The 25,303-nt window shown below is 41.4% G+C and overlaps 1 protein-coding gene and 1 pseudogene across 2 annotated transcripts in view; both read right to left on the bottom strand.

Moving 5' to 3' along the window:
• The window catches only part of ZNF248 (zinc finger protein 248), a 40,716-nt gene extending 18,852 nt beyond the window's left edge, over nucleotides 1-21,864 (bottom strand). Inside the window, exons 1-3 of one of the 2 annotated variants that reach the window (XM_012435626.2) lie at nucleotides 21,444-21,864; nucleotides 20,695-20,792; nucleotides 20,555-20,596 (exon numbers count right to left, since the gene is read on the bottom strand). In XM_012435626.2, the coding sequence (XP_012291049.1) occupies nucleotides 20,555-20,569 (15 nt within the window). In that variant the 5' untranslated portion in view covers nucleotides 20,570-20,596; nucleotides 20,695-20,792; nucleotides 21,444-21,864. The remainder of the gene's footprint in view (nucleotides 1-20,554; nucleotides 20,597-20,694; nucleotides 20,793-21,443) is intronic. The other variant, XM_012435627.2, reaches the window with a different exon arrangement.
• A 2,468-nt stretch (nucleotides 21,865-24,332) lies between these two features.
• Nucleotides 24,333-24,899, bottom strand: LOC135269051 (large ribosomal subunit protein uL11m-like; annotated as a pseudogene).
• Nucleotides 24,900-25,303: the final 404 nt, after the last annotated feature.

Here is a 25,303-nt window from a genome sequence, read left to right as displayed (position 1 = left end):
CTTGGTGGGAATGCAAAATGATACAGCACCTCTGGAAACCAGTTTGGCAATATCTTACAAAAGCTAAACAATCTAATTTAGTCAGGCATAGTGGCATACACCTATAATCCCAGCTACTCAGAAGTTTGGAGGAAGGAGAATCACTGAAACCAGAAGGCGGAGGTTGCAGTGAGCTGTGATCACACCACTGCACTCCAGCCCGGGTGACAGAACGAGACTCCATCTCAAAAAAAGAAAGAAAGAAAGAAGAAAGAAAGAAGAGAGAGAGAGAGGAGAGAGAGAGAGAGAGAAAAGAAAAGAAAGGAAGGAAAGAAAGAGAGAGAAAAGAAAACCAGTGCTCCTTTAAAAACCACCTGCTTCTAGGGATGGGGCAGAGCATGCATACGATGAGCCTGAAATCAATTCTGGTACCAGAAAATGAGGAAATACTCAAATGAAAACACAATAATCGGCTATGTCAAAGGGACACAGGAGCCAATTGAAGACATCCTAAAGGCCAAGCTGAAGCAGTCTGAGCAAGAAAATGAACAAGGAGGTGGATTATAACCAAAGTACAAAATAACTAGCAATGAATTCATACTAATATAAACAAATGATTAAATTAATAAACGCAAGAGAACAAATCTCCTGTGCAGAATTCTTAATAATTTATAGGGATACTCTGCCATCAAGGAGGTATAGCATAACTCTCCACTTCATTCCAAAGAGTACAGTTGAAAACAGAGGACAAAGGAGTAACTTTACAGTAGAGAAACATGACCACACTACCTCGCCCAGGTAATCAACAGTGATACAGCAACAGTGGTAAATCATGCTGATAGCATTTTCCCTGGTTATGATGTGACTGAATGATACCACCTCTATGGTCTTCCTCTAAGAAATCCTAACTTCAGTCTAATCATGAGGAAAACAGTAGACAGATTATCAACTGAGGGACAAAACTACCTGACTTGAACTCCTCAAAACTGTCAAGGTTATCAAAAACAAGAAAAGTCTGAGAAACTGTCACAGCCAAGAAGAGCCTACAGAGACATGATGGAAGTATCCTGGAACAGAAAAATTACGTTAGGGAAAAATTAAGAAAATCTTAATAAAGTTGACATTACTTATTAATACATCAATATTGTTTCATTAATTTAACAAATTACTATGTTAATATAAGACATTAATGATGGGGAAAATTTGTCTATGGGATGTATATGAAAACTCTTTGTACTGTCTTCGTAACTTTTCCATAAATCTAAAACTCTTCTAAAGCAAAAAGTTTATATAATAAGAAAGAAACAGGAACAGGGAGAACAAAATTAATGAAGTGGAATGATGTCAGCAAAATGGAGAAGTAGGCAGCAGCAAGCTCAGGTCCCTCAGAGGCATCAAAAAACAAGCAAAAACTATCAGAACAAACATTGTCAGAATTCTGAAAAGGTCAAAGGCTAACCGCAACCAAGTAGATGCCAAATTAGGAAAAAAAACAACTTCAAAATGGTAGGAAAGCTTTGTGGCACTTCTACCTGCCTTTACCCCAACCCTCCTTGGCTTGGTGACAGCCTTGAGATGGCAGCCCGCATTTCAAGTGTGGGTCCCTGATCCTTGATTCTAGAGGGACCAGAATAGACCTTACTTACAAGGAATTGTGTTTATCTGTTCTGACTAAGTGGGAAATACCTGACGGACTGATGCAATATGCTTGTTTCTATTTCCCCTAACTCAGAACTCATTTAGGATAGAAAAGAAATAGGCCTTGCTCAAAAACACTGTACAGGGAAAAAATACCTGCAGTTGTCTGCAGCAGAAGATTATGGCTGAGACATATACTATGCTACTGAAAGCCTGAGAAGAAAACCTGGAGAGGGTTTCTTTGGGAAATCTGGGCTTTCATAAAACCCCATATATACTGAGAAATTTAGAAACCCAGACACACTCACAAGCCTTGAGAAGACCATAAGCTGTCACCTACAGCTAGTCTCTAGGTTCAGTACAATCAGGACATGAAGGCTAAAGCAAGGTTGTAAACAGCCTGGCTAAATGTTAAAGAGTACCCCAGTACAGAGTCAATGTGTAAAGACTGGGAGAAATGTTTATTTGTTGTTTTTAGCACCAGAGATTCAAAGAAATCTCAGTAAAAACATTAGCTGAGTACAAGCTAAGGAAAAGAGGCTTCAGTGACCACACACAACAAGGAAACTAGACTATAAAAATAGCATGGTAGGGTACCTGAACAAATAGACAACTGTAGCTTTCAAAAATGAAAAACAGCAAACCTCAGGGAAGGGTAAAAATCTGATACCCAGCGTTACCATATTAAAATATTCAATTGTCCAATCTCCAACAAAAAAGTAGAAAGTATTCAAAGTACAAGAACATAGAGCCTACTCAAGGAAAACAAATTCCTTCCTTAAGGAAGCCCAGATATTAGACTTACTAAACAAAGATTTTAAATAAATTATCTTATGTATCATTAAAAGTGACAAAAAGCTAAAAGAAATGAGGAAAACAATATCTGAACTGAGTTGGAAACTGTAAAAAGAAACCAAGTAGAAAATCTAAAGCTGAAAAGTAAAATAACTAAAATTTTAAAATCTATTAGAGGGTGTAACAACTCATTTGGGCAGACAGCTGAAAGAATCATGAATTGGATATAACGATTGAAGTAATTTGATATGAGGAGCAGAACAGAAAAAAAAAATAAAGAAATGTGAATAGAGCCTAAGAGACCTATGGGACACCTTTGAATGGACTATCACACAATTACAGGAATCCTCGAAGGAAAAGAGGGAGAGAAATGGGCAGAAAGATTACTTAAAGAAATAATGGCCAAAAACTGCCCAAATTCTATGAAAAACACAAATATTACATCCACTAAGCTCAACAAACTCCAAGTAAGCAAAACTCAAAGAGATCCACTGAGACACATTATTATCAAACTATCAAAAATCAAATAACAACCACAGAGGTCAGACACCACAGAGACCAGAAGGCAGTGGGATGGCATCTTTCAAGTGTTAAGAAGGGAAAAACAAAAGTAAAAATCCTGCCAACCAGGAATTGTAAACCCGGCAAATCTATCCTTCAAAAATGAAAGAGAAATTAAAACATTCCAGATAAAAGCCAAGATAACTCATTATCATAAGTCCTGTCCTACAGAAAATACTAAATGGAAGGTTGAAATGAAAAAAATCTTCATAACTCAAAGCTGTATGAACAAATAAAGAGCTCTAGTAAAAAATTAAAAAGCCAGCATTTTGTATTTTGTAACTCCAATTTTTAGTTTGTAACTCCTATTTTTATTTCCTAAAGGAGTTTAGGACAAATGCATACACAGTAATACTAAACCTGTGTTATTCAGTGCTCAATGTATAAAGATGTAATCTGTAACAAACAGAGGCATAAGAGAGAGAAGGCAGCTATAGGAGCAGAGTTTTTGTATGATACTGAGGCAAAGCTGGTATTTAAACTAGATTGTTACAAATGCGGAATGTTAAATGTAATCTCCATGGTGAACACTAACAAAATATCTAAAAAAAAAATACGTGAAAGGAAATGGGAAGTAAATTAAAACATACACTATTAAAAAATCAGCTAAGCCGAGCAGTGAAAGAAATTAACAAAAAATTAGAAAGACAGAAAAAAACAGCAACTGTCAGAATTCAAAGTCCTTCCTTGTTAGAAATGACCTTAACTCTTTTCTTTTTCTTCCTTTCCCTTTTCCCTTTCCTTCCCTCTCCCGTCCCTTTCCCCTTCCCTCTTATACCCTTCCCCTTTCCTCCCCCTTCCCCTTCCCTTTCCCCTTACTTCTTCCCTTCCACTTCCCTGTCCCCTTCCCTCTCCCCTTTCCCTTTCCCTTCCCCTTTTCCCCTTTACTACCCTCCTTCTCTCTCTTTCTTTCTTGTTCTTTTAGAAGATGGGGTCTCACTCTGTCACTCAGGCTGGAGTTCAGTGGCACCATCTAGGCTCACTGCAATGTCTGCCTCCCCAGGGCTCAAGCAATCCTTCTACCTGAACTTCCTGAGTAGCTGGGAATCCAGGTGCATGCCACCACACTGGGCTAATTTTTTTTGTTTGTTTCTTTGTTTTTGAGATGGAGTCTCGCTCTGTTGCCCAGGCTGGAGTGCAGTGGCCCAATCTCAGCTCACTGAAACCTCCACCTCACTCGCCTCAGCCTCCCAAATAGCTGCGACTACAGGGACCTGCCACCACGCCAGCTAATTTTTTTATTTTTAGTAAAGACAGGGTTTCACCACATTGGCCACACTCGTCTCAAACTCCTGACCTTGTGATCCGCCTGCCTCAGCCTCTCAAAGTGCTAGGATTAGAGGCATGAGCCACCGCACCCAACCTAATTTTTGTATTTTTTTTTTTAAGATGGAGTCTCGCTCTTTCATCCAGGTTGGAGCACAATGGTGTGGTCTCGGCTCACTGCAACCTTTGCCTCCCAGGTTCAAGCAATTCTCCTGCCTCAGCCTCCAGAGTAGTTGGGATTATAGGTGCATGCCACCATGCCCAGCTGATTTTTTTGTATTTTTTAGTAGAGATGCAGTTTTACTATGTTGGCCAGGCTGGCCTCGAACTCCTGAACTCGTGATCCACCTGCCTCTGCCTCCCAAAGTGCTGGGATTACAGGCGTGAGCCACCAGGCCCAACCCAATTTTTGTAGTTTTTTGTAGAGACAGGGTTTCACCATGTCAGGCTGGTCTCGAACTCCTGGACTCAAGCAATTCACCTGTGTTAACCTTCCAAAGCACTGGGATTACAGGCATGAGCTACTGTGCCTGGCCAACTTCAATTCTAAATAGGTTAAATTCTTCCAACAAAAAGGCAGAAATTAGCAGAATGAATTTAAAAAAAAAACCTCAAAAAAAATTTAGTCACATTCACAGAGTTCAGTGGATAGTAAGATTAAAACCTAAACAAAATCAAAAGAGAACTTTAAAAGCAACCATATAAAAACCCAAAACATTATGAAATGACAACTTTAAAGTGAAAGGAAAAAACAAAAACAAACTCTCTATATAGAATTCTATATATAGCAAAGGTAGAATTGTATATATAGCAAAAATAAAAGTTAAAGATTACCGTTTATGATTTCCAAAACCATAAACAGAGTAATCACAACCAACAGACAGGCATTATAACAAACACCAAAGGGAGTTTTCATGAAAAGGAAAAATGACCCAAAATAGAACTATGAAAAGGCAGGAAGGAGTGAAAAGCCTAGAAATGAAGGGGGATAAATGGAGTCAACATGTTTCAAAGTTATAGGTTTAGGTAGTACAATGAATAGTTTGTATTTCATTATAATATGTCAAAAATGCTTGTTTGTTTTGAGATGGAGTCTTGCTCTTTCGCTAGGCTGGAGTGCAGTGGTGCAATCTCAGCTCACTGCAACCTCGCTTCCGGGGTTCTAGCGATTCCCCTGCCTCAGCCTCCCGAGTAGCTTCGACTACAGGCACCCATCACCATGCCCAGCTAATTTTTTGTATTTTAGTAGAGACAGGGTTTCACCATGGCCAGGATGGTCTCAATCTCCTGACCTCTTGATCCACCCACCTCAGCCTCCCAAAGTGCTGGGATTAAAGGCATGAGCCACCGCACCCGGTCAAAAAAAATGCTTGTCTTAACTTATAGGATAACCACAACAGAGTACCACCACACACCCAACAAAAGAGCAAAAATAAAAAATAAAATGCCAAGTGTCAGGATGAATGTGTGGAGTAAGAACACTCATGCACTGCTGCTGGCAAAGTAAACTGGTACAAACCTTGGGCAGCTGGTGAAATCAATGTATAACCTTCATGTGCTGACGTATGATTTTGCCTGTAACTTCTGCTTTCCTGAAATGTACCATCACCTTTAAAAACTCTTGCTTATAAACCATCAGGGAGCTCAGGTCTTAAGTGTTAACTACCCAATTCTCCTTGCTTGATGCCCTACAATAAATGCCTCCATTTCTCTTGCTGCAAATCCCACTGTCAGTTTTAGCTTTTTCTGTGTGCTTGGTGAGAGGACCTAAGTTTGGTTTGGTAACAGAAAGAGGAATTATAGAATTCTATTATCACCATTTTGCAATCTTTAATGAATTACGGAATTTAGATAATAATCAATGACTTTCAAACATTACAAAAAGGATAATTAAGTCAGGCGCAGTGGCTCATGCCTGTAATCCCAGAACTTTGGGAGGCCAAAATAGGACTATTGCCTGAACCAAGGAGTTTGACACCAGCCTAGTCAACATAGCAGGACCCCATCTCTACAAAAAAAAATTTTTTTAGACTGATGTAGTGTGTGGCATGCACCTGTAGTTCCAACTACTCAGTAGTAGGCTGAGGCAGGAGGATCACTTGAGCCCAAGAGTTCAAGGCTGCAGTGAACCATGACTGTGCTCATGCACTCCAGCCTGAGGGACAGAGCAAGATCCTGACTCAAGAAAACAAACAACAACAAACCAAAAGGACAATGAGACGTTATGTGGCCCTGATGGAAGTACACAATATGATCTATGATAAATTATTACCAAAACCTAAGCACCAATCAGGATTAAGTTCAACTACTTAGAGAAAACACTGAGATCACAGAAACAGGTTAAACATAACCACAGTGACACAACAAGGAAAATATTCAACAAATACATTGCAGTAAATAAAGATATGGAGAAGAAACATACGTCTCACAGAGTCTTAGATATTTCAACCATATTTGGATCCTGATTTAACAAACGTAAAAAAAATGCAACAACTGGAAAACACTGATTACATATTAAGAAATTTTCCAATTTTGTTGCTGTATTTCCAATTTTGTTGCTGTATTTTGTTTCCAATTTTGTAACTGTATCGTGGTGTTTTGTTGTTTTTTTGAGACAGAGACTCACTCTGTGGCCCAAGATGGAGTGCAGTGCACAATCTCAGCTCACTGCAACTTCTACTTCCTGGGATCAACTGATCCTCCCATCTCAGCCTTCTGAGTAGCCGGGATCACAGGAGCAAGCCACCATGCCTAGCCAATTTTTTCTTTTTATTATTTAATTATTTTTATTTTTTGAGATAGAGTCTTACTCTGTCACCCAGGCTGAAGTGCAGTGGTGTGATCTCAACTCACTGAAACCTCTGCCTCCCTTGTTCAAGCAATTCTCCTTTCTAAGCCTCTTGAGTAGCTGGGACTACAGGCATATGCCACTATACCCAGCTCATTTTTATATTTTTAGTAGAGATGGGGTTTCACCATATTGGTCAGGCTAGTCTTGAACTCCTGACCTCAGGTGATCCACCCACCTCGACCTCCCAAAGTGCTGGGATTACAGGCATAAGCCAAGGCACCTGGTCTTTATTTGTATTTTTGTAGAGATGGGGTTTCACCATGTTGCCCAGTCTAGTCTTGAACTCCTGAGCTCAAGCGATCCAGCCACCTTGGCCTCCCAAAGCACTGGGATTACAGGTTTGGGCCACCACACCTGGTCAATTTTTTTTTAAGAGGGCCGGGCGCCGTGGCTCAAGCCTATAATCCCAGCACTTTGGGAGGCCGAGGCGGGTGGATCACGAGGTCAAGAGATCGAGACCATCCTGGTCAACATGGTGAAACCCCGTCTCTACTAAAAATACAAAAAATTAGCTGGGCATGGTGGCGCGTGCCTGTAATCCCAGCTACTCGGGAGGCTGAGGTAGGAGAATTGCCTGAACCCAGGAGGCGAAGGTTGCGGTGAGCCGAGATCGTGCCATTGCACTCCAGCCTGGGTAACAAGCGAAACTCCGTCTCAAAAAAAAAAAAAAAAAAAAAAAAAAATTATTTTTAAGTTCCTTGAATTAATTTTTTCCTCCATGTGGTTATACTTTATCAATTTGAATTTTAAAAGTTAGTTGCACTTGTTCTATTTGTATTTAATTTTGGAATTTGCTTTATCTATTTTTTAAAATTTTTTTTGAACATATGAAGCATTTACATGACTCAAAAGTCAAAGCTATATATAATGATACAGCATCCAACAAAAGAGCCTCAATGCAGTAACATCATGCGGGCACTGAAGGCACTCAGAGCTTGGTTTCTAAATAACAGCTCACTGTAAAAGGAAACACCTCTCCAGAGAAAAACAAGATTCCACGCCTGGGGCCGGGAGTTACAAGGGAAGTTTGTGTATCTCTGATCCAACAGATAGCAATGAAGTGTTCAAAGGCTACCAGGGATACAGAGGAGCCACTTTGAAGGAGTTCCACTAATTACATGGAGACAATATGAACATCAAAAATAGTAACAATAAATGATACTAAAAAAAAAAAGACCATGAATCTGGCGTGATCCCAAAAAAAAGGGTATGTGTATGAGCAGGGGTAGCTCTTCTTTACAGAAGGAAGGCAGCTAGGCCAGACACAGTGGCTCATGCCTATAATTCTAGCACTTTGGGAGGCCAAGGTGGGCAGATCGCTTGAGCCCAGTAGTTCAAGACCACCCTGGGCAACACAGTGAGACTCCTCTACAGAAAAAAAAAAACAAAATGGCCAGGTGTGCTATTACACACCTATAGTCCCATCCACTCAGGAGGCTGAAGTGGAAGGACTGCTTGAGCCCAGGAGGTCAAGGCTGCAGTGAGCCATTATTGTGCTATGCACTCCAGCCTGGATAACACAGTGAGACGCCATCTCAAACAAAAAAAATGTAGGAGTAGAAAATGTAAAAAAATCATAATTTTGCAACCACCACTCTAATAGGTGATTCAGATGAGTATCAGTGGAAGTTAAAAACATTGGATGAATGAAAGGTTGTTGAGAATAATACATTTGAAATGAAAACACAGTAACATCATCTTTGTAACATTACGGACACTAATTTTTAACATGAAATAACTAAGAAGACATAATCAGAGAAATTCAAATAGTCAATACTCTTTTAAAATGTTAATTTCAGGCTGGTGTGGTGGCTCACGCCTGTAATCCCAGCACTTTGGGAGGCCGATATGGGCAGATCATCTGAGGTCAGGAGTTCAAGACCAGCCTGACCAATATGGTGAAACCCTGTCTCTACTAAAAATACAAAAATTAGCTGGGCATGGTGGCAGGTGCCTGTAGTCCCAGCTACTCAGAAGGCTGAGACAGGAGAACTGCTTGAACCTGGGAGATGGAGGCTGCAGTGAGCCGAGATCACGCCACTGCACTCCAGCCTGGGTGACAGAGCAAAACTCCATCTCAAAAATAAAATAAAATAAAATGTCAATTTCAGGCTGGGCACGAGGGCTTACATCTGTAATCCCAGCACTTCGGGAGGCCAAGGCAGGCACATCACTTGAGGCCAGGAGTCTAAGACCAGTCTGGCCAATATGGCAAAACCCCATCTCTACTAAAAGTACAAAAATTAGTGGGGCATGATAGAGCATGCCGATAATCCCAGCTACTTGGGAGGCTGAGGCATGAGAATTGCTTGAAACCACGAGGTGGAGTTTACAGTAAGCCAAGATGGCACCATTGCACTCCAGCCTGGGTGACAGACCAAGACTCTCTCAAAAAAGAAAAAGTCAATTTCAGGAAAGACAAAAGAGGCAACATCTGCTCTAGATTATAGAAAATTAAAAGGCATGAGAAATGGACATAATGTGACATCATTCACTAGATACTAACTTGGAAAAAAAAAAAAAGATACTTTTTAACATCTGGAGATAAATCATTGTGTAGTAAACACTAAGATTATCATCTGCATAGAAGGAAATCATTCTTTTTCTTAGGTGAAACATGCTGTAGTGTTATGGATGCCTATACAACTTACTTTCAAATGGTTGTGAAAATAAATGTGGAATAGATAAGAAAACAAATGTGGTAATTGGTTAACAGAGACAAAAAGTAGAGACATTTTCACTGTATCATACTTTCAACTTTTCCGCAGGTTTGAGATTGTTTTAAGTAAAAAATTAGGGGAGATATTCTTAAAAGATTACTGTAAACTTGGCTGCATGTGGTGGCTCATGGCTCTAATCTCAGCACTTTGGCTGAGGCAGAAGGATCAGTTGAACCCAGGAGTTCAATATCAGCCTACGCAACACAGCAAGACCTCATCTACATAATTAAAAAAGAAAAAAAAAAACAGGCATGGTGGTGCATGCACCTGTAATCCCAGCTACTCAGAAAGTTGAGGCAGGAGAATCACTTGAGCCTGGAAGGTTAAGAGGCTGAGGCTGCAGTGAGCCGTGATCACAACACTGCACTCCAGCCAGGGCAACATAGTGAGACCCTGTCTCAAAAAAAAAAAAAAAAACAAGATTACTGTATTCACGTACATATTTTGTGAATATGGTTCCTCATCACAACCTCCTCCACTAATATCCCATTTATTTTAAAACACTGTCTCATTTTGGGAAACTTTAAAGTACAATGGATTTAGATAACAGTGTGAATTACTATTCATTTTCTTAGCATGATAATTGTATTGTGGTTAGGTAAATAAATGTTCTTATGCTGAGGAAATTCATACCAAATTTATTCAGGGGTAAAGTGTTACAATGTGGGTAATTTATTTTCAAATACATTTCCGAATAAAATGTATATTCAGAGGAAAGATAAAGCAAATAAGGTAAAAATGTTAACTGCTGAATCTAGGTAAAAATTATACAAGTGTTTATTTTGTATGAAAATTTTCATATTAAAAGTTAAGAAAAAAAGCCTCAACTTTCAGAGATACTTACTGATATGTTTACCAAAAAAATTTGTCTTGAATTTAATTCAAAATAATCTCAGCAGGAACGGGTGAAAGTAAAAATGAGACAGGAGTAGCTCTGAGCTAGTAACTGGCAAAGCTGAGAATGGGTAGGTAAATAGGGCTTAATATACTATTTTCTCACTTTTGTGTAAGTTTACAATTTTCCAATATAAAAAGCTAAAAGAAGAATGGGTATTTCTAGTCTGAAATACATATTTATCTATCCTAACTCCAAAAATATCAGTGAAGAAACATAAAAGAGGCAGGGTGCGGTGGCTAAGGCCTGTAATCCCAGAAATCTGGGAGGCTGAGGCAGGTGGATCACCTAAAGTCAGGAGTTTGAGACCAGCCTAGCCAACATGGTAAAATCCATCTCTACTAAAATACAAAAAAAAAGTAGCTGGGCATGATGGCACACACCTGCAGTCCCAGCTACTTGGGAGGCTGAGGCAGGAGAATCGCTTGAACCCAGGAGGCAGAGGTTGCAGTGAGTCGAGATCACGCCACTGCACTACATTCAGCTCAGGCTTGTAATCGGAGCACTTTGGGAGTCTGAGATGGGCAGATCACCTGAGCTCAGGAGTTCAAGACCAGCCTGGACAGCATAGGGCAACCCTGTCTCTGCTAAAAATACAAAAATTAGCTGTTTGTGGTGACCAGCACCTGCAATCCCAGCTACTCAGGAGGCTGAGGCAGGAGAATCACTTGAACTTGGGAGGCAGAGGTTGCAGTGAGCCAAGACCACACCACTGTACTCCAACCCAGACAGACTCCATCTCCCAAAAACAGGAATACTCCTGGGAAGGAGCACCTCAGCTGAAAAAACATTTTGAGTAATTTCTGAAAGATACAGAATGGTAAGATCAAACAGAAGTCAGAGGCATCAAGTCTATTTCAGGCACAGCCATGAGCTTGGAGATGTTCTGGGTTCTGTCAGGAAACTTGCTACATTTCTTACCTATTATGTTTCCTTACCAATTCACTGACAATCCTTGAATCAGCCTTTCCATTGTGGGAGACAGTAACAGAGGACAGATTTCTCAACAGCTGAGTGAATTCACATTACCTACCTGTGCTGATCAAACTAGTTACTCGCTTTTAAGTATTAATGGAAAATAAAGATTTACCAGATATTTGAGGGAAAGCAACAGCATAAAGAATACTCACCAAGATGACTAGAACTGAATGCGAAGAAACCAAATCAATATAAGAAACAGAAATGAAAATTAATTCTAATATCTTCAAACATATTTTTTAAATTATTCCTTCCATAAACCGAGAACATACTGCCGTAATAAGAAGCCATCAGAGAGAAAGAAAAAGTAGTAAGAAATTAAAAACAGGCCAGACATGGTGGCTCACACCTATAATCCCAGCACTTTGGGAGGCTAAGGCAGGAGGATCACCTGAGTGCAGGAATTTGAGACTGCAGTGAGCTATGATTGACTGCTACACCACTGTATTCCAGCCTGGGTAGAGTGAGATCCTGTCTCTAAAGAAAAAAAACAAAAAATTAAAAACATGGTGAAATTGTACAATTTTCACAAATTGTGAAAATTTTTTTTAAATTTCAAAGGATCTTTAAGGAAGTTTTAGAAATAGAATGAACATGGAAGATAATACAAAATAAAAATAAAAATAAATATAAAGAAGTTCAGGGCTAGGCACAGTGGCTCATGCCTGTAATCCCAGCTCTTTGGGAAGCCAAAAACAGGAAGAGCACTTGAGGCCAGGAGTTTGAAACCTGCCTGAGCAACACAGCAAGACCTTGTCTCTACAGAAAAGTTTTTTTTTTTTTTTTTTAAACAGAGTTTCGCTCTTGTTACCCAGGCTGGAGTGCAATGGTGCGATCTCAGCTCACCGCAACCTCCGCCTCCTGGGTTCAGGCAATTCTCCTGCCTCAGCCTCCTGAGTAGCTGGGATTACAGGCACGCGCCACCATGCCCAGCTAATTTTTTGTATTTTTAGTAGAGACGGGGTTTCACCATGTTGACCAGGATGGTCTCGATCTCTTGACCTCGTGATCCACCCCCCTCGGCCTCCCAAAGTGCTGGGATTACAGGCGTGAGCCACCACGCCCGGCCCCAGAAAAGTTTTTAAAATTAGTTGGACACAGTGATACGCACCGGTGGTCCTACTTACTTGGGAGGCTAAGGCAGGAGAATCACTTGAGCCCAGGAGTTTGAGGCTTCAGTGAAGTATGATCATGCCACTGTACTCTAGCCTAGACAACAGAACAAGACTCTGTCTCTAGAAAAAGTAAAAATTGAAAAAGTTCAGCAACAGGCCGGGAGTGGTGGCTCACGCTTGTAATCCCAGCACTTTGGGAGGCCAAGGCGGGCAGATCACCTGAGGTCAGGAATTCGAGACCAGCCTGACCAACATGGAGTAATGCCGTCTCTACTAAAAATACAAAATTAGCTGGGCATGGTGGCACACGCCTGTAATCCCAGCTACTCGGGAGGCTGAAGCAGGAGAACTGCTTGAACCCAGAAGGCAGGCAGATCACCTGAGGTCGGGAGAACTGCTTGCAGTGAGCCGAGACTGCACCATTGCACTCCAGCCTTGGCAACAAGAGTGAAACTCCGTCTCAAAACAAAAAAAAGTTTAGAAACATAGATGATAGATTTTGGAAATGTAACATCATTCCAGAAGAAATTCCAGAGGGAAAAAAGGGCTTTAAAAAATAATAATAATAGTAACCAAAAAAGAATAATAACAATATAACTACATATATACCAAAATATCTCCGAGCAGCAGAAATACTTCAAAATACCAATACAAGGAAACAAAACCAAAAACAATGGCTCAAGGATTGCAAATCGATACAAATGTCAGAATCTGCCTTTGCATCTGGAGCACCAAGTGAGACAACAGCAGAAGAAGAGTCATGATGTCTGGGCAGGAATCTGGACAGGCCTGCTATAGGAGAAGTCTCATTCATGAAAGAAGCACAAAGACACTGAGACAGGCCAAGCCCTAGGGAGCACCCTTACACTCCATGAAAACAACAAAAAAATAACATCCCTTTTTTTTTTTTAAAGAAATTCTAAAAGTGGAACATATGGCGTGCAGGTTAACAGTGGTGAACAATTGTAAGACACCAGGATAAACTGCTTCTGTAAAAGCTAGCAGATGACTGTGGGATTTTAAATAGATTTAAAAACTAAAAGAAACATTCTTACGTAGCTCAGAGAACAAGTCAGGTGGGCCTATGTTCGTTTTAAAGGATTCAAGAATGTGTAAATCACATTTTCATGCCTGATTATAGCTAAAGCTAAAATACCATATGAGCAGCTACACAGCAAGACATTAAAGTTCACCAATAAGCAAGCTGAAATAAGTTAACACTATAAGCAATGGCTAAGAAAGCACTTCAGGCTGGTTTTCTTCTACCCCAAATATACAGCTAGGAAAGCCTAAAACTCCTTGTATACTAAATAGCCATCACATTACAAGTGAGCAATTTAAAGTACACCAACTCTCTTCGAACAGAGTTTGCAATTCAACAAGATTTAGTAAGAGAGAACAGTCATAAATAGTTGCTAAATGAATGAATGACTAGATTAAGAAAGATACAAAAAAATGCTAAATTCAGGGAAAGGAAAGATATCTGCTATAAAAAAACAGCAGAGTCAATGAAAAAATATCTTATCCTTAAAATAAGTATCTTGATGAAATTCCTGTCAAAATCCCAACAAGGATTTTTATAAGCAGACAAGCTTATTCTAAAACTTATATAATAAGGCACGGGCCCTAAAAATAGCTAAAGCTGGGCACAGTGGCTCCCGCCTATAATATCAACACTTTGATAGGCTAAGGTGGGCACACAAGGTCAGAAGATTGAACCATCCTGGCCAAAATGGTGAAACGCCATCTCTACTAAAATACAAAAATTAACTGGGCATGGTGATCAGGCCTGTAGTCCCAGCCCCTTGGGAAGCTGAGGCAGGGGAATCACATGAACCCGGGAAGTGGAGATTGCAGTGAGCTGAGATCAGAGTGAGACTCCATCTCCAAAAAAGAAAAAGAATAGCTAAAGCAACTATGAAGTTTATTCTTCTGGAATAAAGGAATCACTGTGTTCAATATTAAGGCTTACTATATGATCACAGTCATCAAGACAGCAGAGGCATAGATAAGACACCAACAGAACACAGAAGATAACCCAGAAATAGGACCACACAAATATATTTAAGTGATTTCTGACAAAGGTACAAAAGCAGTCCAATAGAATTTTCACAAATCTGTTGAAAAAAATTTTTAACAAATGGCACTGAAAGCAATTGTACATCCATAGGCAAAAACTGAGCCTCAATGTAAACCTCATACCTCATACAAAAATTAACTCTAAATAGATGAAGTACTTAAACATAACATATAAAACTATATAATTTGTAGAAAAAAAATAAGAGAAAATCTTTGGGACATAGGGCTAAGCAAGAATTCTTAAGATTTGATAACAAAAGCATCAGCCATAGCAAAATATTGACAAACTGGACCTCATCAAAGTGAAAAACTTTTGCTCTGTGAAACACCCTGGAAAGATGAAAAGATAAGCTACAGACATGGAGAAAATATTTGCAAACCATATATCTGACAAAGGATTACTATCTAGAAAATTTTAAAAACTATTAAAACTCAATACATTAAAAACAATCCAATTAGAAAACAGTAATGTAGAAGACCAGAAATATGCCACTCCAAGATACGAAGAATTGTTGAGCTGAAAGCAAGTAAGAGACAGACACAAGAAAGCTCTCTATCATCTATTTGCCTAAAAGCAGACCATACATTTACAAAAACAAAAGGTATCCTGCCTCCCCTTCTGTCAAGGAGAACAAAGGTTAACAACTGAAGACAACTTGAGACCTGATGGTCCTAGAGATGGTATCAGAGGAATCTACATTAACCAGCCTCACAAACTAGCCTGTATCTGCCATTTATTTGCTTTCCCCCAAGTTGCCCCCCCTACAGATTCTAATTCCCTTTCCTTCGTCTTAACACTTCTCTAAAAATTTCCTTTCTTTGATGAAGAGGCTATATAAGATGAAATTCAAAGCCACCTTTTTGTGAACTACTCATTCTCTGGGTGTCCCCCATGTACAGATGAAACAGACTTCTTAATAAATGTATTTGTTTTTCTCTTCTTAATCTATGTCTTGTTACAGGGGTTCATTCCAACTAAGAACCTATGGAGGTTCAAAAAAAAATTACTATTCTTCCCCTACAGTTCAAAGGCACAAAGAACTATTTCAACGAAGATAATATAGAGGCAGAAAATGCACCCATGAGGGCCGGGAGTGGTGGCTCATGCCTGTAATCCCAGCACTTTGGGAGGCTGAGGCGGGTGGATCACGAGGTCAAGAGATCGAGACCATCCTGGTCAACATGGTGAAACCCCGTCTCTACTAAAAAAAAAATTACAAAAAATTAGCTGGGCATGGTGGCGCATGCCTGTAATCCCAGCTACTCAGGAGGCTGAGGCAGGAGAATTGCCTGAACCCAGGAGGCGGAGGTTGCAGTGAGCCGAGATCATGCCATTACACTCCAGCCTGGGTAACAAGAGAGAAACTCCGTCTCAAAAAAAAAAAAGAAAAGAAAAGAAAATGCATCCATGAAAAGACTGCCATGCAAATTAACAACACAAAGAATCACTATAGGTCAGGTGCAGTGGCTCACACCTGTAATCCCAGCACTCTGGGAGGCCAAGACAGGCATATCACGAGCTCAAGAGATCAAAACCATCCTGGCCAACATGGTGAAACACCATCTCTACTAAAAATACAAAAATTAGCTGGGCATGGTAGTGCACACCTGTAGCCTCAGCTCCTCAGAAGGCTGAGACAGGAGAATCACTAGAACCCAGGATGTGGAGGTTGGAGGTTGCAGTGTGCTAAGATAGCGCCACTGCACTCCAGCCTGGCAACAGAGCAAGACTCTTATCTCAAAAAACAAAAAAAGAAATATTACTATACACCCATCAGAATGACAAAAAAAAAAAAAAAAAAAACAGTGCTAAGTGCTAACGCGAAGTGATGGCAAGAATAAACTGGATCGTGCATTCATGGCTAGTGGAAATATAAATCGGCATGTTCACAGCAGTTTTATTTTTCATAGCTCAAAATTGGAAATTAACCCAGATGTCCTTCAACAGGTGAATGGTTAAACTGTGGTATATCTGACCAGGCACGGTGGCTCACGCCTGCTATCCCAGCACTTTAGGATGCTGAGGCAGGCAGATCACCTGAGGTCGGGAGTTCAAGACCAGCCTGACCAACATGGAGAAACCACATCTCTACTAAAAATACAAAATTAGCCAGGTGTAGTGGCACATGCCTGTAATCTCAGCTACTCAGGAGGCTGAGGCAGAAAAATCACTTGAAACCAGGAGGTGGAGGTTGCAATGAGCGGAGATCATGCCACTGCACTCCAGCCTGGGCAACAAGAGAGAAACTCTGTTTCAAAAAAAAAAACAAACAAACAAAAAACACTGTGGTATATCCATACCATGGACTACTACTTAATAACAAAAAGGAATGAACTATTGACACACATACACCTGGATGAATCACCAGGGAATTGTACTGAGTGAAAAAAGCTAATCCCAAAAGGTTAATGTTGTATGATGCTTTTCTGTAGCATTCTTGAAAGGACAGAAACAGATTAGTAGGTTGCTGGTGTTTAGGGAGGAAGCTGTAGGGGTTGGCTGGGATTGGGGAATGACGGAGCCAGGATGAAGGTAGGTGTGACTATAAAAAGGGCAAGAGAAGGCCGGGCACGGTGGCTCATGCTGTAATCCCAGTACTTTGGGAGGCTGAGGCATGAGGATCACAAGGTCAGGAGTTCGAGACCAGCCTGACCAACATGGTAAAATCCTGTCGCTACTAAAAATAGAAAAATTAGCCAGGTGTGGTGGAGCGTGCCTATAATCCCAGCTACTCAGGAAGCTGAAGCAGAACTGCTTGCACCAAGAAGCCAGGAGTGGCAGTGAGCCAAGATCACGCCACTGCACTCCAGCCTGGGTGACAGAGTGAGACCCTATCTCAAAAAATATATGTAATATTTATGTATTATATATATTTATAGATGTAATATATATATATTTCATATAGAAACCCATGAAGCGGGAAGGACTTTCTAACTATGTCTCCAAATGCTATAAGTCAGTCCAAAACCATAAAGATTAATAAACTAGACCACAAAAATAACCCAATATTTCTGCATAGGGAAAAATACCATGAACAATTATCAAAAGACAAATGATATACCAAAAAATAATGGCTTGCAACTCACATAACACAAAGGGGTAAAAGACACTGGGGGGGGAAAAAGACCAGAAAACCCAAGAGAAAAATAGGCAAAAGATGTAAGTTAAGTTCAGTTCATGGCCGGGAGCGGTGGCTCACGCCTGTAATCCCAGCACTTTGGAAGGCCGAGACGGGCGGATCACGAGGTCAAGAGATCGAGACCATCCTGGCCAACATGGTGAAACCCCATCTCCACTAAAAATACAAAAATTAGCTGAGCATGGTGGCATACACCTGTGGTCCCAGCTACTTGGGAGGTTGAGGCAGGAGAATTGCTTAAACCCAGGAGGCGGAGGTTGCAGTGAGCCAAGATTGCGCCACTGTACTCCAGCCTGGTGCCTGGTGACAGAGCAAGACTCTGTCTCAAAAAAAAAAAAAAAAAAAAAAACAGTTAAGTTCACAGAAAAATAAATACCAGACATCCTTTGACACAGGAAAAAGTATTCAACCTCACTCAGTGAAGAAAATCGCAGACGCAAACTATATGAAATACCACTTTTTACTTTTTTTTTTGTTGCCCAAAATCCAAAAGTTAAACCACATATTCTATGGGAGAAGCTGTGAAGAAATAAGCATTCCCATGCATTGCCAATGGACAAACAGAATAATACTATCTCTAGGAAAGGCATTCTCACTAAGCTGATCAAGTTCTGGGAATTCATCTAACATATAAACATATACACACAAAATTATAAATGTACAAGGTTATTCATTACAACATGGTTTGTCACAGCAAACGGTTGGAAGTACTTTAACAAACTATAGACACCTGCACTTGAATTACTATGCAATTGTGACACAGAGAGAAAATGCCATTCATGTTCTGTCATAGAAATATCTGGAACATGCTGTTAAGTGAAAAAGGAATAACAGAAAATAGTGTATATGTCGAACATCAGAATCAGCTTAAGCTGGAGGTTTATCAGAACTTCAGAATAAGGACCCTATCCACGTCAACTAAATCAGAATCTGCATGTTAACAAGATGCCAGGGATGCACAATTGCATCTAAGTTTGATAAGCCCTAGGGAAAACAGATTCCTTTTTAAGTAAAGGGAGAAAGGAAATAACAATATACATACATATTTTCTTTAAACTGGATAAAGAAACACTGGCAAAGTATGTGAGAAACTAAAAAAAAAAAAAAACATCTATGGTAGAATAACCATACATTCCAGTATGTCTGGGACTGTCCCAATATCGGCCAGTTGTCTCGGCATAATTATTTATAGACCCTCTTTCACTCTCAGTGAAAATGTCTCAGTTTGGATGATAAATAAATGTCACCCTACCTAGAGAAACTGCATGAACAGACAGAGGGAGTGTGACTATTTATGTACATCTTTTGTGTCACTTACTTTTTTAAAACATGTAAATATATTATTAATTCAAAAGTACTTTATTAAGGGGGAAAAAAAACAAAACATAAAACCAGTCAGGAAAAACAGACCAAGAAGAGCCATAGGCTAATGATGGAAACCCATGGATTAGGAATGCCTGGAGCAAAAAGAAAAGATGCCTTCATGAAGACTAGGGAGGAAATCAAGGTTAGGAAAGGACAGCTCAGAGGATGGCATTATAGACACCAACAGAGGAGACTCTCCAAACAAATACCATGGTTAACAATATATGCAGCAGTCCAGGCAAGTAACACAAAGGCAACAACATCCACTGGCCTTGACTATGATTTGGTGGCCTTTGCCAGAAGTAAATTCAGGTGAGTTTAGGTGAGGGGGCAAGGTTGCATTCATTAGATTGAAACACAGATGAGAAACTCAGAAAACAAGTCAGAACTGTTAGTGATTCAACCTAGAAATAAGAACAAGCTGACACAAACACTTAGAGAAAACTATCTTGAGGACATGTAGCCCCTCCATTCCTCCACATTGTCAGGGTTTTATTCTTGAATCAAGCAGGACCATCAGAAAGGTGGCTACTCAAACCTCAGCATTCCATCTCCTGAAAAGCATATGCACTGAGTTCTGCTTTGGAACTATGTTCTTTGTTTCTACCAAGAAATACTTATAGACAATTTATTGCATTTATTTCAGAATTGTCATGAGAACAATCAGAGATAACATTACAATAACTTGGATAATTCTGTAAAATTAAAAATCCTGCATCTGGCCAGGCGCAATGCTTCACCGTGTAATCCCAGCACTTTGGGAGGCTGAGACAGGCTGATCACTAGGTCAGGAGATCTAGACCAGCCTGGACAACATGGTGAAACCCCGTCTCTACTGAAAATACAAAAATCAGTTAGGCATGGTGGCATGTGCCTGTAGTCCCAGCTACTCGGGAGGCTGAGGTAAGAGGAATCACTTGAACCTGGGAGGCAGAGGTTGCAGTGAGCAGAGATGGCGTCACTGCACTCCAGCCTGGCAACAGAGCGAGACTCCATCTCAAAGAAAATCCTGCATCTAATTTGCCAGCTGCACTACTTTGGATTTGCTACTCCAGTTTCCTTTCCCTTAATGTCAATTTTTGCCTATTTCTCCATTTTCAAAACATAAATCCTTACAAACTTCAGAAAATCCATTTTTAAACAAACTGGGAATAAAGAAACAAAAATCTCACCTGGAATTTGTTCATTTTCTGCTCTTAGTAGAGGAGGGAGAGCTGAAGGAGAAGAAAGGAAGAAATGTCAGGAGAGCCTTGGCCGGCCTTGCAGTTCGAAGATTCACCTGCCTATATAGCTCCACACACAAGATACTTACGTGTCCATGTGTGGCTCCGATATATGCTGAGCTCAGACATGACACTTTTCATTGAGTGAATGTAAACATTTCTTATTGATTTATTACCAATTTAGGTTCTGTGACACAGAAAAATTAAAAACACGAAAAGATGAGTTTAACGAGTAACAGTAATCTAAAGGAAGAAACACTATCAATTTGTCAAAATTCTTTGTAGGGAAAAAAACCTCAGGCCATACTGTTTATCTATTTACCTGTTAACATAACACCATTAATCCCCTGAGGTCAGATAATGCAAAAGAAAACCTCTAAAAACGGGACAGAGTGTTTAAGGCAAGACAAACTTTTAAAAAATGTTTGTTCTAATTTGCTAACAATTCCTCAAAAGGATCTTTTAATGAGAAACTGTGATATAGAGGTAACAAAATGGGCAGCAGTGGCCCAGGAAACTGCAGATTTGACTTCTAACCTCGGTTGTGCCTCTAATAGATGACAAGATCTGAACTAGTCACCTCCTCAAATTCAATTTTGTTTTTCCATCTTTCAAATAAGGTCAAAACAGAGAACCCAGGTAGGACCTGCCTGCACTACCATCCTGCGAGAGGAGGAAGCTCAGCAGCTCATCAGGACATCCCGGGTGTTCGCAGAGGGGTGATGACAGCATTTCCTTTGCTGTGGCCGTGAGCCTTTCACCCATCCCTGCCCTCAGACTCTCCAGATGTGACGCTCCTATCAGCCGTGCACGCGCCCACCCCTCAGCTCCAGCTCACCTCTCTTCTTAAACTTGTCCCAGACCTTCCACCGGCACACAGACTCCGACGGCTTCAGGATACTGCGCCATGATTATACATAATACATAAACGAACGCGCAACGTATAAATAATAACTTGGGATACGGGGACGATCAGAGCCAAAAGGGGCCCTGGTGGGCAGCTAGGCCAGCCCCTTCGCTCCTGCACTCCACGGGCAGCGAGGCCCTGGGGCCGGTGCAGGCGCCGTCTTCCCGGGACTCTCCCAGGGAACGCACACCCAGCAAATACAGCACCTAAACAATGAAAGTGCTCAAAACAACCTGAGGCGGCAAGTGTTCCCGATATCTGTAATTTACAGAGAGGAAAAACGAGTCTCCCATAGGTAATTGTGTCTGACTAATTCATTTGCCGCGGACCTGGCGCAGCCACTCTCCCCTGCAGCCCCGCCCCCTCCCCGCCGGCCCAGCGCACAAAAAGCGCACACGCACACGCCACAACGTCATGCGCACGCCCACGGCAAACGTCACACACGCTACGCACGCGCGCGCTGTCCCCTCCTCCGCAGTCGGTTCCCTCTACCGGCGGCCACACGACTGTGCTTACGCGCCTGGCGCAGGGACTAAACTTGTATGGACTCCGCGAGCCTGGGCACTCGCGTTCTCACGCCGGATCTGGACCCTTCGGACAGAGGCGCCCTCGCCCCGCTGTCCTTCAGCTCCGCAGACACTGCAGGCTTTGGGGTCCCTACCTACAGCCGAATTTTCGCCACCGCCCGCCCCGCCTTCCGGGCAACGCAGGGACACCCTAGCCCTTGCCCAGTCCTCCGAGGCTCACCGGCCGCTTCCTCGCCGCGTGGACCCAGAGGCAAGGGATTTGTTTCCCACGAGGGACTGGAGGCCGGGGAAGGACGCGCGGGGCGGTGGGGTGGGGGTAAGGCGGGGATGCACATGCGCAGAGAGAGTTGCTCGGCGGCGGAGCGCAGGAGTTGGGCTACTGGCTGTGGGGCATGGAAGAGTGCTACCTCTCTTAAGCGAAGCGTCCGGACGCTGACTACCTGTTTTGGCCGCACCCCTCAGTTGTAAAATGGGGCTAATTATCTTGCCTAGCTAGTTAGCAGGCGTTTTATGAGAATTAAAGGCGCTTTACTTTGTAAAAGCACTTAAACCGGTGTCTGACACGTAAATTGTTCAGTATATTTCTCAAGATTCCCCATTATATATATCATGCCGCTCATAATAAACAAGGCTCTCCTACAAAACAGCCTTGTTTAGTGGGTTGGAAGATTACTGTCTCAGTTAACCACTCCTGCCTGAAACCAGGATTCCAGCAGTTCCGCAGAGGTTGTGATCAAACCAGTGTGCCTTTTAGACACATGAACATACATGTTAACATTTAACTGAAAGACTAGAAGAGAAAACTAACATCTCTGACCAGTATGGTTATTCTCTGGATTAAGGAAAAACACAAGCTAATAATTAAAGAGCCAAACATAAAATTGTTTATATGGTTTTTAAAAACCGCGCATGGTGGCTCTCGCCTGTAATCCGAGGACTTTGGGAGGCCGAGGTGGACAGATTACAAAGTCAAGAGATCGAGACCATCCTGGTCAACATGGTGAAACCCTATCTCTCCTAAAAATACAAAAATTAGCTGGGCATGGTGGCCCATTCCTGTAATCCCAGCTACTCTGGAGGCTGAGGCAGGAGAATCACTTGAACCCGCGAGGTATAGTTACTAAAACTAAGAAAATAACATAGGTACAAGTACTATTAACTAAACTGCAGAGTTTATTCAGATTTCAGCAGTTGTTCCACTACCACCCTTTTTCTGTTCTAGCATCCAATCCAGGATACCAAGTACATTTACTTGTCATGTCTTAGTCTTGGCCAGTTTGTAGTCGTTTCTTGGTCTTAGCTTGTCTTTCATGACCTTGATATGGAGATGAAAACATGCCCTCTTGACTTCAGTCCACAGGTATGAGCCATTACACTTAGCCTATAGTTTAATTTCTGGCCAGCAGGCAAGAAGAGCCTAGTAAGGCAATAACATTCTTCTGATGAGACTGAGGTTGTGCATTTTTAGGAAGCACATCACAAACACATTGTGGCTTTCCCATAGTGTGATATCAGGTGGCATGATAACATGATTTTTTTACTGGTTAATTGACCATGATCACACATATTAAATTAACTTAAATTTGTCCTGAGGCTGCCTCCATACCTTTAGTGCCTATGTAAAGAACTACAACCTACCCTGGTATGTAAACAAAGCCTAACTTAGGACTATACTTTTATTACAAATAGCTGAGTCAGCCAGTTACAGAAGCTGAGCCTCAGCCAGTTACAGGCTGCTAACTAATCAGACCATTTCCAAATAAAGCCAAAGTTGAGCTATAACCAGTCAAGCTGTTTCTGTAGAATACTTCTGTTTTCTATCTATAAATATTACCTGCCCACTTTATAGAGTTCTCTGAACCTCTTCTGGTTCTGAGTGTTGTCTGATTCAGGAATCTTTCTTTGCTGAAATGAAGTCTGCCAAACTTAATTTTCTAAAATTTGTCTTTTAACACTTGGTTAAGGTGGTGTCTGATAGGTTTCTCCCTATTTTTCCCTGTCCAGTCTATACATAGAAGTGGGTCTGTAAGTCCAGCCCATACTCAAGGGGAAAGAAAATAAGCTCTGTTTTAAATTTGTGGTTATATTTCGCGGGGGGTAGGGGGCGGTGAGAAAGAATGTTTATTCAGGCCTGATGCCTTGATAAAGCTAGATGTACAAAGACATATCATTCAAAGTTATGAAAACAATTATCATATTGGTATAACCTCCCTTCCTCCCCTTGGACACAGCCTTTGCATCTGGCCCCCTTCCCAGCTGTTTCCTTTGAAATCTGGAAGTTGGGGGGCAAGGATCACTTCTTGGCATCTTCTTCCTGGGTGGTCAAATCTGCCTCCTTCTGAGCAGCCAGGAAGATGGCTTGTTCCTTCTGGAAAGCTGCAAGCTCTTCTGAACTGAGGTCCTTTACCATGCGAATGCCCAGGGAATGGGCAGACCTGATAATAGACTGGACAGACAACAGAGGATAGGGTTACATCCTGCAGGGCAAATGCCTCATCTGAGCTTTGATGCGGGCAATCTCATACACATGCTTCAAGGTTACCAGGCCTGCCACCTCTTTCCCTGTCTGCCAGGCCCCCTTTTCAGTCCTAGCTGATGCCTTCAGGAAGTAGGAATCTTGATGTCAAATGTCCTGTCAGGATTTACAAAAATCTTGGTAGGTGGAGGAATGCTTTCCTTGATGTCCTTTGTCCTCTCATTGAACTCCTTGCAAAACTGGTTGATGGAAATGCCTTGCTGACCCAGCACTGGGCTTAGTGAGGGCCCCCGGCATGGCCTGGCCTGCCAGTATGATGGTCCTGATCACACTTTGGGCCTCGAGCTTCCTGAGGGCCCTGGTGACCCAGCTGGGCTTCGACATGATGTGGGACTGCCGGCTTTAGGTCACCTCAGGGTGACCTAATTACCACACTGATTAGTAAATTCAGGAAGAGATTCTTTGAAACTATGCAAATACCTGCAAATACTCTTGTTTCTATTTTTCCACTAATTTTAGATATCATTGGTGGATCCTGGCAGCAGCCATTATTACTGTGGTGTTCCAAATGGCAATTTCCTATGTGAACCCCAAAAACTTGAGACAGGTCTCAGTTAATTTAGAAAGTTTGTTTTGCCAAGGTTGAGGATGTGCACCTGTGACACAGCCTCAGAAGGTCCTGACGTGTGCCCAAGATGGTCAGAGCATAGCTTGGTTTTAAGCATTTTAGGGAGACATGAGACATCAATCAACATTGTAAAATGAACATTGGTTGTGTCTAAAAAGGC

The sequence above is a fragment of the Aotus nancymaae genome, unplaced genomic scaffold (assembly GCF_030222135.1).
Source record: "Aotus nancymaae isolate 86718 unplaced genomic scaffold, 86718_ANA_hifiasm-v0.15.2.pri h1tg000049l, whole genome shotgun sequence".
Classification (NCBI taxonomy): domain Eukaryota; kingdom Metazoa; phylum Chordata; class Mammalia; order Primates; family Aotidae; genus Aotus; species Aotus nancymaae.
This window is presented reverse-complemented; position numbering and strand designations above follow the sequence as displayed.